The sequence below is a fragment of the Moschus berezovskii genome, chromosome 20 (assembly GCF_049115385.1).
Source record: "Moschus berezovskii isolate FMDL1 chromosome 20, NW_MosBer_1.0, whole genome shotgun sequence".
NCBI classification, from domain to species: Eukaryota; Metazoa; Chordata; class Mammalia; order Artiodactyla; family Moschidae; genus Moschus; species Moschus berezovskii.
Window position 1 is genome coordinate 36,242,959 of NC_142479.1, and position 13,531 is coordinate 36,256,489.

General features: G+C 53.0%; 1 protein-coding gene across 2 annotated transcripts in view; it reads right to left on the reverse strand.

Annotated features, from left to right (window-relative positions):
- TRPV3 (transient receptor potential cation channel subfamily V member 3) overlaps positions 1-13,531 on the reverse strand; it is a 29,296-nt gene that overhangs the window by 7,094 nt on the left and 8,671 nt on the right. For both annotated transcript variants that reach the window (XM_088828787.1, XM_055403763.2), the window contains 8 exons: positions 12,944-13,098; positions 11,978-12,154; positions 9,128-9,268; positions 7,088-7,368; positions 4,406-4,582; positions 3,335-3,493; positions 2,523-2,624; positions 1,416-1,489 (listed from right to left, as the gene is read on the reverse strand). In XM_088828787.1, the coding sequence (XP_088684913.1) occupies positions 1,416-1,489; positions 2,523-2,624; positions 3,335-3,493; positions 4,406-4,582; positions 7,088-7,368; positions 9,128-9,268; positions 11,978-12,154; positions 12,944-13,098 (1,266 nt within the window). The remainder of the gene's footprint in view (positions 1-1,415; positions 1,490-2,522; positions 2,625-3,334; positions 3,494-4,405; positions 4,583-7,087; positions 7,369-9,127; positions 9,269-11,977; positions 12,155-12,943; positions 13,099-13,531) is intronic.

The window sequence follows — 13,531 nt, forward strand, 5'->3', positions numbered from 1 at the left end:
TTTAAAAAACTACAAGACACACCATGTAAAAGATAGGCTAAAAGGAGATTGCACACCAATGCAAACGTACCTAACAGCACTGATCTTAAAAATGGTTAAGATGGTTTAACTTTCATGTTATGTGCATTAAACCACAATTTTAAAAATTTAAAGTACAATATATACCAAACATAGAAGATCAAAACCTACTCCTGAACCTTGTCAGCAGTTAGGCAGACATCTGGATAGAAAACTTCTCTTGCTTATAGCATCAGGCAGTCTCCGCGATTATGAAATACCTAACTAGTTAAAGTTGGGACACCGTCAACCTCGATTTTGTGCAGTGAAAAGCAAACATTTGGGTGATCAGTGTATTTGACGCTGAAGTGAGGAAGCATTTTAAACACCTTCCTCCACACGAAGAAGACAACAGAGAAGCAGACAAGCAGGACAAGGCCTTTCATCCACACCAAAGCCGGTGGCAGTACAAATGGATTTTTCTCTGGGATCACCACATTTTCTTGAAGGTGCCAGGCTCACATGTGACTCGCACCATGGGCAGTACTGCACCTGGCAGTGTCGGGTGCCCCACCCACCCACAGGGATGGAGAACTTGGTTCAGACTTCTGGAAGGCACATGCCTACTTAATAAGACAGCTATTAATAAATAGGTATTTGGAAACATCAGGTCAAGATTCAAGGTGTTATAGACCCACCCAAAGGCTCAGAAGAGGGACTTTGGTGGGGTCCACAGAGCCCTGGAGCCCAATGTGCTTCACCCCAAGCCGCAGATCCTGTTCCATTCATGCGGCCATGATGCTGAATCAGCTTTCTGTTATTTAGGGACAGGGTTACGTAATCCTCTGACATCAGCTGCACATGACCTCATTCGGAGAAGCTGCTTAGCTGGGCTTTCTGACTGGGGCTTACGGGAGTTGACCCCACACTAGCTTGGGATGAGGATGACTGGGACACTGGGCTGGCTTCGACATGCCCGAAGCTCCGCGTGACTCGGTGATTCACTTCCCTGCTCTGTGCCTCAGTTTCATGAGATCAAACATGGTGATTTCTCAAGTCCCTTCCAGCCCTGATCTGCCGAGGTCCAAGACGGCAGCTGGGAGGAACTGGCCTGGAATGTCCCTTCTTTAAAATGTAAACATGCTTTCTCTATGCTGCCTGCCCCCTGGGGCTCTGGGGCAGGATGTACTCAGCTCTCCCTGTGACCAGATGGTGGGCACTGTCCCAGTGTTTTCTGGTCCTCCCCTCTGTGCCTCTCTCAACAGAAGGGAGAGAGGAGGTCCTTGGCCATGTGCCTTGGCAGAAGGACTGGGACAGGGTGACACAGGAGGGTGGCCATTGCAGAGGGACATAGCAGTCCTCATAAAGGACTCCGGCCCTGTCTATGAGGTGGTGACCCAGGGGACAGACCTACTTACAAGACAAAGTGAAACCAGGCATCCGAGAGAATGGACTGCAGATCTGACGGTCTCAGCAGGAAGATTGCGATGCCCTGCAGCCAGAAAGGAAAGAAAAGCTGCCCCCTCTCCGTGCCCCTCGCTGGAGCACCTGGGGAAGGGGGCATTTCCCCAGGACTGAGACTCAGGAACCAGGGAAATGTGTGAAGGCCCACCCAGAGCCCAAGTGAGGGATATGGAAAGGGACTGGTGCCTGGGGGACAGAGACAACCCCAGGGTAAGACTGGATGCTCCCCCAATCTTCTTACATCTCTTACTGTCACCCCATCATCACTCCAGAACCCACAAAGCAACAGGACCACACCGTTACCTGCCATTCCCCAAATACGGCCTAGCTCCCCAGCCTCTGAGCCTTTGTACGCTGCTCCCCACACCTGCCCTGTAACGCCTTCCCGGCGATGTCCTCATGCCAACCCCACCCTACCACAGTTAGTGACATCTCTACCTTCCAGCCTTCCTAACCTCCCCCTATCCCCAAATAAAAGTCACCTCTTTTCTGAACATGGGTCTGACCCCAACATCAGGCCCTTTTCACAGTCTATCTTACAGTCTTGATATCTGGGTCCATCTGAAATTCCTACCAGAATATGACTTCAAAGAGGGCAGACTCCCTCCATCCCTATCAGCTCCCCCAGGCCCCACATGTTGAAGGTGTTCAGAATATACCTGCTGATTTATCAGTTGGATGGATGAATGGATCAGTTGACAAGCAGATGGAAAGACAGTTGGACGAAGGATGGAAGGACAATAGGTGGGTGTCTGAATGGATGGATGAGTAGTTGAGTGGATGAGAGATGGCAGGTGACTGGGTGGATGGATGGGGGAGGGGAAGATGGGAGGGACACTGAGTGGCTGGGAGTGTACATGAACGGCAGAGAGATGGACAGATGGATGGAGGGATGGATACATGAAGTAGGTAGGATAAGCCTGCTTATTTATGAAAATCTAAAATTAAAGAGGAAATGAGTCCCTAAAGGCCCCCTGCAGTAGTAGCAGACAGAGCTTGCTGTCCCCCCACCCCCCGCCTGCCTCTCAGGCCAGACCAGGAGGGCTCACTGACCCACTCACCTCTTTCACAGCAATGAACATGGCCCAGATGAGCACAAACATCCTTCCTAAGAGCTGCAGCCACCCCATCTTGTGCGTGAGGGCCAAGGGGGGCGGCAGGGCCTACAGAGGAAGGGCGAGGAATGGATAGGTGGAGTGGGGAAGGCAGGGGTAGCGCCCCCTCTGGGGCGACCATGCACATACGCGTGCCGGGCCCTCAAGCTGGACCACAGGCCAGCATGAAGCCCGCTCTCTGTAAGGGCCAGCGCAGGAAGGGCAGCCCCCAGCCCCAGCCTACCCCACCCGCAGTGGGAACCCAGAATTCTATGGCGAGAAATATGATTCAATCCATGCTAACAACTTCCTCATACCTCTTGACAGCTGCCTGTCCCATCTGTATCCAGACACTCACAGGGCCCCGCCACACAGTCAAAGCCAAGACTCTGTGTCTCATGTGACCAGACAGGAAACTGAGTCCCCGATTGGTGGGAACGCTTCTCCAACTGACCTCCACCTCCTCGCATTTCCTCCCACAGCCGAAACACCCAATCAGCTCCAGATTGAGACCTGGAGCCTGGGCAGGGCCTGGGGCTCCTAATTCCATGAGCCTCCCTCAGCAGGGGTCCGCCTGGGACTAAACACCTGGGGCTGAACTCCACTCAGCGTTGGAGACGTATTCCCCACCCAAGACACTGTAAAGCATGACAATCGGGAGACTCCAAGCAAATCTCTTGGCTTCTCTGGGCCTCAGTTTCCCCATATGCACATGGGGGTGGATCCCATCTCCTGCAGCTCTAACCACCTCATCCCCCACTTCAAGGGGCCCAACATACCTCCTCCTCCCGGGGGCGGTAGTAAGAGACAAGGGTCAGGGTGATGTTGTAGAAGAAATAGAAGCAGAAGGACAGGAAGAACATGTACTTGGCGAACTTCTTCCACTTCATATGCAGCAGCGTGTGCAGGGGCTCCAGGGTCAACATCTCATGCCGGTTCTGGGGATAGAACAGCACCGGTCACCATGGAGATGAGAGGGAGGGAGGGACCATTTTCAAAGGGCCCTCATTTCAAAGGGAACTCTGAGTCAGCAGTGCCCCTGGCAGAAGGGGCCAATGAACTGGTTTGGCTGGAAATGTTGGGAGGGTAATTTCCAGCTCCTGAGGCCCCAGTGCAACCAGGCATAGCCAACGCCACAGAAGCCTGGTGCTTTTGGGAAGAGGATCTGATGCACGGTGGGGAGTGAGGGCTAGAAGTGGGGCCAAGGCCACGACTGAGGTTCTGGTCCCTCCTGGGTCCCCCACCACTGTGTGACCCTTGGAAAACCCTTGACCCTTTCTGGGGCTCAGTGTCCTCATCCATTAAACTGATTTCAATCCCTGCCCTAGCAGTCAGGCTGCTGTGAGAGGCCAGGCAGACCCCAAGCAAGGCAGGCGCTGGGAGACACGAGTCTTGGTAAAATATAAAAGATGTGTTGCCTCTGTTCTCCCAAGAGCCACAAACTTCCCACTGCTGATCCTTTCTTTTCTCCTTCAGCTTCACTGACCTCCCCTCCTTGCCTCCTCCAGAAAGACCTCCCTGATTGCTCCAACTGTACACTCCCTGACCCCCATTTGAGGCCAGGTTTAGGGAAGAGGGGATTCTAAGCTCAGCCATAGGAACCAGTTGGGGGAAAACAAGATGGAGAAGATCTACACCCCCACCCCCACCCTGCCCAGGATTACGGGGCCAGGAGACCCATCCACAGGGTCAGCTGAGAACAGGTGTCCCCAGCACCTGCCCCACCCACTGAGGCTAAGGAACCGGGGCGGCAGACACATCCAGCAAGTAGAATGGGGTCTCCCAGCACCCCTGGCCTGAGGCCCAGCCTGCTGCCCTCTGTCTTCCCCCAGCCCAGCCAGGAGACCCACGTCGATGTTGGTGTTGTAGACGATGATCTCCAGCACCGAGTTGTCCGTCGTGGTGTCCACGTTGGTGAGGTCGTACAGCGAGGACGACACGGGCCCGTACGCCCAGTCGGTGAACTTCCTGGACAGGCTCCGAAGCCGCTTGTCCCTGATCTCACGGCTGAGAATGTACTTCAGGATCTGGGGACAGGAAGAGGAACAACCGTCAGCCAGCGGATGGGGCCCGGGGCCAGCACAGCTGGGGCCCCCACCCCCACAACAGACAGGGCCTGGGAAGAGTCTCCCACGAGAGCCTGGCCGAGCGCCTGTTGCTGTGACCCCCGGGCCCCGCTTTATCTGTGGAATGAGCACAAAGCTTGCTGACCTGCGCATTGCACCAGAGACCCTGAATACCAGAGACAAAGGGGTGACGGTCCTTTGCAGACTTCAGAGAGTTGCACAGTCAGCTCATAGATCCTTCCACCGGCTGGGGAGTCTGTTCAGGGAAGAATCTAGGAACTGATCATACTGAGAAGTAACTTCTGTTTGACCTGAGCCTGAGTTAGAAGTTTCTCCAGCTTTCACATCCCACTCTCAGTCAAGACCCTGCCAGTGGAGGCTCACTGTTCTGGCCAGTCAGGGAGCGGTGGAAGACACCAGCCTTGGGAATTTCCAGGCAATCTAGTGTTTAAGACTCTGAGCTTCCAACACAGGGGCATGGGTTTGATCCCTGGTCAGGGAACTAAGATCCCACATGCCGCATGGTGCAGTCAAAAGAAGATTAAGAAATTAAATTTTTTGAAAAATTAAGAAGCAACAGGGCTTCCCTGGTGGCTCAGACGGTAAAAAGAACCTGCCTGCAATCTAGGAGGTTCGATCCCTGGGTCAGGAAGATCCCCCAAAGAAGGGTATGGCAACCCAATCCAGTATTCTTGCCTGGAGAATTCCATGGACAGAGAGCCTGGTGGGCTACAGTCCACAGGGTCACAGAGTCAGGTATGACTGAGCAACTAACACACAAGAAACCACCAGGCTTTTTCAGAGAGACTCATGAAACCTAGGTCAGCTAGCCTCGCTCTCTGCTGAATGTTAGAGTTACTGGGTCACATTTAAAATTCCCACATCACCGACTAATTCAATCCAGATCTCTGAGGGTGGGGACACCCAGTCATCTGCATGTTGTAAAGCTTCCTGGGTGGTTCCAAAGTGCAGGCGAGATGGAGAGCTTACTAGAGCCCCAAAGAGAGCCCTGGGGACCACAAGATGTGACAGGACTTCCTGGGGCACCAACCCAAGGCCCAGGAAGAGAGTTCTGATGGGGAAGACAATGTCAGGGCCCTGATCTCACATGACCCAGTGGGATTCCCACGTCATCTCACACGAGAGCCTAGTCTCTGCAGACCAGCAGGGAGCTTCTGGGGACAGGGCATGTCTCCCTTTCCTGCACCCCAGCCTAGAAGAATCCAAGGACAGGGACTGTGTCCTAAGCATGTCCTTAGCATCTCTCTTCCCAGCACAGTGACCAACTTGAGCAGCATCCGGAAAGATGTCCAAAGAACAGTGAGTAAAGGAGAGAAGGGGAGCAGGAAGGGTGCGGGGGACTCCCCAAGACTGACAAGGAGTGGCTGGGGTACAGGGAGGGCATATTTTCCTTCAGGGAACCAGCGCGTCACGGAGCCAGGCTGCATGCAGGAAGCTTCATCTTGGGCTCTCCCCAGGGACCTCACATGCCACAGCGGTCCTTGGAGAAAGTTCCAACTTGGCAACCACAGTCTGACCCTCCTCAAAGCCCCCAGGAAGCTGTGTCCTTGGAGTGGGCAGGAGACCGGGGAGGCAGGCATACAGACAATTGCTCCTTTATCCAAGCTATTCTCCCTCCCACCTCCTCCCACAGAGAATGAAAAGGTCCCTTGTGGGCACCAGCCCTGAGCACTGGGACAGGACCCAAGGCCCTCGGGGCAGTGCCTCCCTCAGCAGCCGCCCTGGGGCTGGCACAGCTCTGCCACCAGGGCTGCTCAACGGCCCCTCCCCCACCTCACCCCCATCCCCATGCAGCACCCCCTTGCAGCCTCCCCAGAGCCTTGGTCCCCTCCCAGGGCTCAAGATATGAAGGCAGAAGAGACTCTGCTATGACCCCAGCCCCAACCTGAGTCCTGCCCTTGAAACTGGACCAAGCCACAGCTCCAGCCACTTGGAGAGATGAGAGCCCTCCCCAGCTGAGTCTTCACCAAGGCTCCCAGTTAACCTGAGTTCCTTGGCCCACATCTCAAGGACACAAATGGCCACCAGCCACCGCATCCTCCACTGGGGACTTGGCTCCATGTTTCAACCTGACAGACAGGCTGGGTCTCCCCAGAGTCGGGGAGCAGCAGCACATTAGCTCTGTATCCAGAGCAGACATTCTGGGCCTCCTGTCCTCACAAGAGGCTGAAGGCTCCGAGGGTCAGACACTCAGCCTCTGTGTGGGTGCCTCGCCACACAGGAATCCTCGGCCACAAAGCTTGCATCACCGCAGCCCTAAGGCTTCGCCACCCTGGCCCAGGTGATGGGGTCCCAGGACAGGAGACAGAAACCCAGAGTGTCAGGTCCTGAAGTCCTGAGGGTGGGCCCACGAGCTGCCTGGCCAAGGCTCTGTGTGCTTGGCCACTCAGAAGGGCCCCTGGGGGAGCATGCCTGGTGCCCTCCTGCCTCCCCCACCTCACCCACCTCAGCCTTGCCCATCTTGGCGGCCAGCTGCAGGGGTGTGAGGCCGTCGTTGTTGCGCGTGGTCTCCAGCTCCCAGGTGCCGCTCCTCAGCAGGATCATGTCGTACATGCGCTTGACGAAGTCGTTCTGCGTCTTGAAGTCCTCGGCCACGGTCACCAGGGCGTGGAGGATGTTGTTTCCCCGCGAGTCCTGTGAGGTGATGTCCGTCTGCTCATTCTCCATCAGCATCTGTACAATCTCGGGCTGGTTGGTACAGGCTGCCAGGGCCAGGGGTGTCTCGCCTAGGGGAGGGGGGCACAGGGGCTCAGTTCTCTCCTGGGCCAGATCTTCACTTAGATCTTAGTCAAGATCTAAGATCCAAACCTTACATCACGGTGATCGCCAAGGTCCAGGACTTGGCTTCTCCTGACCATCTCAGTGGGAGTGGGAGACTGAAGTTGGATCATTGCTTCAACCTCCTAATGGGTCTCCCTGCTACCACCCTGGCCCTCCAACCCTCTCCTCAGCACAGTAGCCAGACTGATCCTGTTAACACAAAAGCCTTGCCTCACCCAGAACAAAAGCTCAGGTTCCAACAACAGCTTACAAGACTCAATACCTTCTGACATCGTCTCCTCCACTCCCTCCCTACTCACTCCCCTCCAGCCACAAAGGCCTTCTTCCTTCCCCGCTGCCTCCCAGGCACACACAGGTGTTTTTCTACTTCAGGGCCTTTGCACATTCTGTTCCCTCTGCCAGGTGTGCTGTTCCTTCTGCTGCATCACTTCCTCCCTCACTACCTCTGAGTCTTTACTCAAACATCACCCATTCAACAAATCACCCTAACTGCCCTGTTTAAAACTGAAACCCACTACCTTCCTGCCCTGGAACTCCTGATCACCTTCCCTTGCTTTGCTTTGCTATGCTGTGCTCAGCCATGTCCGACTCTTCTAGACTGCATGGACTGTAGCCCACCAGGCTCCTCTGTCCATAGGATTCTCCAGGCAAGCATACCGGAGTGGGTTGCCATGTCCTCCTCCAGGGGATCTTCTCCAGGGATTGAACCTGCACCTCCTGCATTGGCAGGTGGATTCTTTACCACTGAGCCACCTGGGAAGCCGTCCCCTTGCTTTACTTTTTATTTTTTTCAACAGCACTTTTATTTTCTAACCTATTACATAACATTCTTAGTTATCATGTTTATTATTGATGGTCTCTCCTGGTAGCTCAGACGGTAAAGCGTCTGCCTGCAATGCAGGAGACCTGAGTTCAATCCCTGGGTCGGGAAGATCCCCTGGAGAAGGAAATGGAAACCCACTCCAGTATTCTTGCCTGGAGAATTCCATGGACAGTCTCAAAGAGGTGGACATGACTGAGCGACTTCACTTCACTCTCCAATCTAGAATGGAAGTTCCATGAGGGTAGAGATCTTAGTTCTGTTCACAGATATATTTCAAATACCTAGAACAACGCCTGGTGTATATAGTAAATGACAAATGTTTATTGAGAAAAGAGAAGGCAAGTGACTCACAGATGGTCACACAGCAAAGCAGGGGACAGAATCGGGGCTGGACATCGGGTCTCATGCTGCTACCCTGCCAGGCTCCATCCTGTCCCCTCTCATCTAATTTCCCTTCTCAGAACCTGTCTCCTCTCCCATCAACTAGGGTTTAAACTGAGGTTCTCTCCTTGCCCTCCCTCCCGGTCCCGGTTCCCTGCAAAGGGCTGCTCAGGTGAATGCATATGTCCCATCTAAGACCCCCAGGGGACGCTTCTGGAATGCAGGCTCCCCCATCTTCCCCACGACTCCGCTGCTTCCTCTCTGGTCCAGCCTGGTGGTCCCATTCGGATGCATCAGCCCCTGCCGCCTCCCTGGTCACAGCTCTGTCTTCCAGGGTTCTCCCACAAAACCCTGCAGGCAGAGGCTGGCAGTGGGGTCTCCAGCCCTCAGTCTGCTAGCGCCTTTCTCAGGGAAGGAGCCCCGCCCCGCCCCGCACCCCGCCCCCTCCCGGACCCCGGACCCAAGACCCTAGACCCCAACCCGGGCGGGGGCGCACCCACCGAAGTAGAAGCCTTCGTGCTGGTATTTGGGGTTGAAGAAGACCCCTTTGGCATGGGCGTTGACGTCGGCCCCAGCCGCGATGAGCACCGCGGTGATATCTCCTTGCCGCCGCTCGATGGCGATGTTGAGCGCCGTCTGCCCTGTGGACCGGACGGGGTGGGTGAGGGGCGCTCAGCGGCAGGGACCCGGGGTACCACACCCTCTCTGGCCGTTGCCCTCTCCAGCCTCTGTACCCTACATGGACCATGGAGAAGTACTAGCTGCCTGTCTGGTCCGCGTCGCCCAGCTACCAAGAGTCCCAACTTCATTCTTTGCTTCATTTACTCTTGCCTGGAAGCAAGGATTATCCTTGGAGCATCTGTTCTCTGCTCCACTGGGGACACAACGGGACAGGGCTACAGTTTTAATTCTGGGCCTCTGGAAGCTCACAGTCTTCCTGAGAATTCAGTGCTATGATGGGGGAAGTAAAGGGGCTGTGGTACCCAGAGGTGCTCTTAACACAACCTGGAGGACTGGGGTGCTTCCCAGAAGTGGCCTCTCAGCTGGGATCGTGAAAGTGTAGCCAAGCTGGATGGGGCCAACTCAAGGCCTCCCAACTCAGGATAAGAGGTTAGAACTTCAGGGACTTCACCAGTGGTCTGGTGGCTGACTCCATGCTACCAGTGCAGGGGGCCTGGGTTTAATCCCTGGTCAGGGGACTAGATCCTAAATCCTGCAACTAAGACCTGGGGCAGTCAAATAAATAAATATTACATATTTTTTTAAAAAGAAGTTAGAACTTTATCTTAAAGGGTACAGGAAGGCATAGAAGGCACTGAAGCAGGGAAGTGACATGACCAAAGTTTGGGGGTTTATACATATGTGTTTCAGATCACTCTGGCTGCAAAATTGGAAGATGCGTTAAAAGGAGCCCAGACATGTGAAGAGCTGTCCATCCAGTGCACCCAAAGATCCTTAGGAGGAAGAGTCCTCAGGATGGTCTGTGCGGTTCGGAGGAGGCGTGCCTCAGGCAAGACCCAGGCATCTAGCCTGGGTGCTAGGTGCACTGTGCCCTGATGACTAAGAAAGGGAGCAGGAGAGAAGAAGCAGGGAGGGGCAGGGGACACTGACCCTGATTGTGGAGCCTAAAGAACCTCCAGACAGAGGGGACCGGAAGCCTGGCGGGTAGGGAGGTCTCAGAACTGTCTACCAGAAATAGCATTTTCCAAAGAGCTGCCATCATGCCATACATAAAAATAAAGCCTGGTGGATTAAAAAAACTAAGGGTTTTTAAAAACTGGTAAGTTGTTTGTAAACTAAACTTTTATTTATTTATTTATTTTAATTGGAGGATAATTACTTTACAATACTGTGACTTTTTGCAGGGAAAACCTTCTTAAGCAAAATCCAAGATGCAGAAACCATAAAGAAAAAAACTGACATATCTGCTCACATACAATTGAACACAGTTGCTTGCATAAAAATTAAATACATTTCTGTGTTTCAAAAGACATCTTAAAGAAAATTAAACAAGTGATAGGCTGGGGGAAATATTTGAGAAGAGGCAATGTGTTTTTAAGAGTCCATAATGGATTAAGAGCTGACAAGTCAATAAAAAGACAAGCAGCCTAAAAGAAAACTGAGAAAAGATTATTAACAAGTACCTCACAGAGAAGAAAACACACACAGCCAATACAGAAAATGAAAGATATTTGAAATCAGTGGTAATCAGGAAGAGGAAATTTTGAACTTAATGATTTAACACTTTTTACCTGCCAGACTGGCAAAAACCAATAATAGTAATTATATATATATACATAAATAGATAAATATAAATAAAATTACTCTCTCCCGTGGGAAAAGTTAAGTTCCCAAGCCAGATTCCCACCTGCAAAAGGTTAACATGTTTAGCACCCATGACATATTAGCAAAATGACATCCAGTTATTCTTGGGCCAGTCATTTTTATCACAAGCATATCATAAGATCCTAACAGGATGTTTATTGACTCCAAAAACTCAAAGACACACCTTACTGATAATTCATAATGGATTTCCTGAGCAGGAAACAGCCCAAGTTTGGTCTCACTGCCCCCTCTCCAGCCCACGTCAGAGAGAAGTCATAAAACTGAGACCCACATGGGGCTATAATAATGATAACGATGATTTGACTTCCCTAGTAGTCCAGTGGCTAAGACTTTATGCTCCCAGTGCAGGGGGCCTGGGTTCAATCCTTGGTGGGGTAACTAGATCCCACATAGACCACAACTAAAGGTCTCATATGCCACAACTAAATTCCCCATGTGCTGCAGGAACAATAAAAATAAATTTTTTTTTAAATTGAGTGTCTTGTATTTTAGACATGGTGCCTATGACATATTTTTTCGAAAAAAAATGATGATGATGATGACAATACTACCAGTTGCCATGTGTTAGCCCTGCCCAGTTCTCTAGCCTCATCTCCAGCGTTCTTGCCATCACTCAGCTGTGTCAAGTTCAGTCCTATCTTGGGCTTTTGCCCTTGCTTTGTCCTGGAGCCTTATCATGCTGGCTTCGGGTGCTCTCTGACCACCCACACTAAAGTTGCCCAGGCCCAATCACTTTTGATGACGTTATCTTTTCTGTTTTTTTTTAACCTTCCTTTTCATAGCATTCTCCATCAGTTTTGAAATTACCTTATTTAGAGCCAAGAAGCGTCATCTGGTCTTGTTCAATCCTGTGGTCTGGGGCCAAAAGCACTGCCTGGCACATGGTCAGTGCTCCAGATTGTTTGTAGAATGAAGGAGGTGCTGGGCACCATGTTAAGTGCTTTGGGCTTCAGAGACAGCAGTGCTTGTGTGTGGCATGCCCCGCCCCCCGCACAGGCGAGTACCTTCATAGGCCTCCTCCGTGTACTCGGCATTGATGAACCTGTCTAGGATGTCATTTTCCTCAGCAAAGGCAAGAAGGATCCGCACGATCTCCTTGGTGTTGGGGTTGATGTTTAACAAGGCCTTCATCAGGCAGGTCTTCCCCGTGTCCAAGGCTGTCAGCTTGTGCATGAGGAAGTCTGCAGGCAGGAGGGCAGGATGGAGCCACAGTACAGTGGGCCCCAGGTGCCCTTGGCCCTCCCTACCCGGAGGAGGGGAGACTAGATTGTGGGGGCTACAGCCCCAGACCGCAAGACCCTGCCCAGGCCCTCTGCTGAGCTCCCTGCCCCAAGCTCCTCCCCTCCCTCTTTCCTGTCCAGTTCTTCCTCCTCCAGCCCCCTGGCTGGCCCCTCCTCCTCCCGGGTGAGTTACCCAAAGTCTTATCAGAGAACTTTTGCTCTTGGCCTTCTGTATCATCTCCCTGGTAGGGGGCAGTCCCACCCACTGCCTGACTTCCATTGTCCACCTCAGAAATCGCAAGCCCACTACCCCTCACCCTGGTTGCTTACACATAGATCTAGCCACCTTCCTTTAACTCGCTACTTCCCTGGTCCCTGAGATGGCTCAGGCCCCACCAGCCACCAAGTCTCCCAAGTCCAAGTGGCACCACCCTGGATTCACTCCTAACGTCTTTGAGTCCACAAAGAGCTGTTCTCCATCTCCCAGGCCTGCTTCTGGGGTCCCAGCTCTGCCTGAACAGCGGCCTTCTCCAGATTTACCCCCATCCCCCGCCAAGTAGCCAGACTATGACCACCACCTGTCTAAGCCCTTCCATGGCTCCCCATTGCCCTCAGAATCAGGTTCGAAGTCGCCAGCCCAGCATTTAAGGCTGGAGGGTAGGGCGAGGGGTAGGGGGGAGGGAGGGAGGTCGACGGCAGGGGCCGAGCAGGAGCCCAGCCCTGAGCCCTGGGCCAGGGGTGGGCACTGACCAGGCACTTCAAGGCTGCGGCGCCTCTTGCAAAGCTCCTGCAGCTCCCCCAACAGCTCCAGCAGCTCCTCCACGCAGCCCTCCGACACCGCCGTAAAGATGCGTTTCTTCAGCCGCTTCTTTTTGCGCCTTTGCTCTTCCTTGGCCAGGTGTGCACTGAAGCCAGAAAATGTTTCCAGCTCACAACATGTGCACCGTCCCTCCCCAGGGTCTCACCTTCCTCCAACAGAGCCACTGTGCCCACTGACTCTGCCCACAGGGTGCCGCACCAGTATTTACATCTGCACGTGCCCATCACAATGCCTGACATCCCCTCCCTTAGTCCTGGTGGAAGGGGTGGGGGGGATTCATGTGCTGCTCCCCTTCTAATCCAAAGGCAGTCACATTTTAGCAAACTGTATCTCTGGTTCCACATCGTAATGATCAGGAAAGATACGTATACCTAACCGTTCATTGTGATGACCTCGAAAGCACAAGAACACAGGAAGAGAAATTGCACCTTCATATTTTGTGTTGTTTGAATATTTTTAATATATTCAGATATCTCTCTCCCCACCCCCACACTTGAAATAGGCAGCTGTAGTAACAC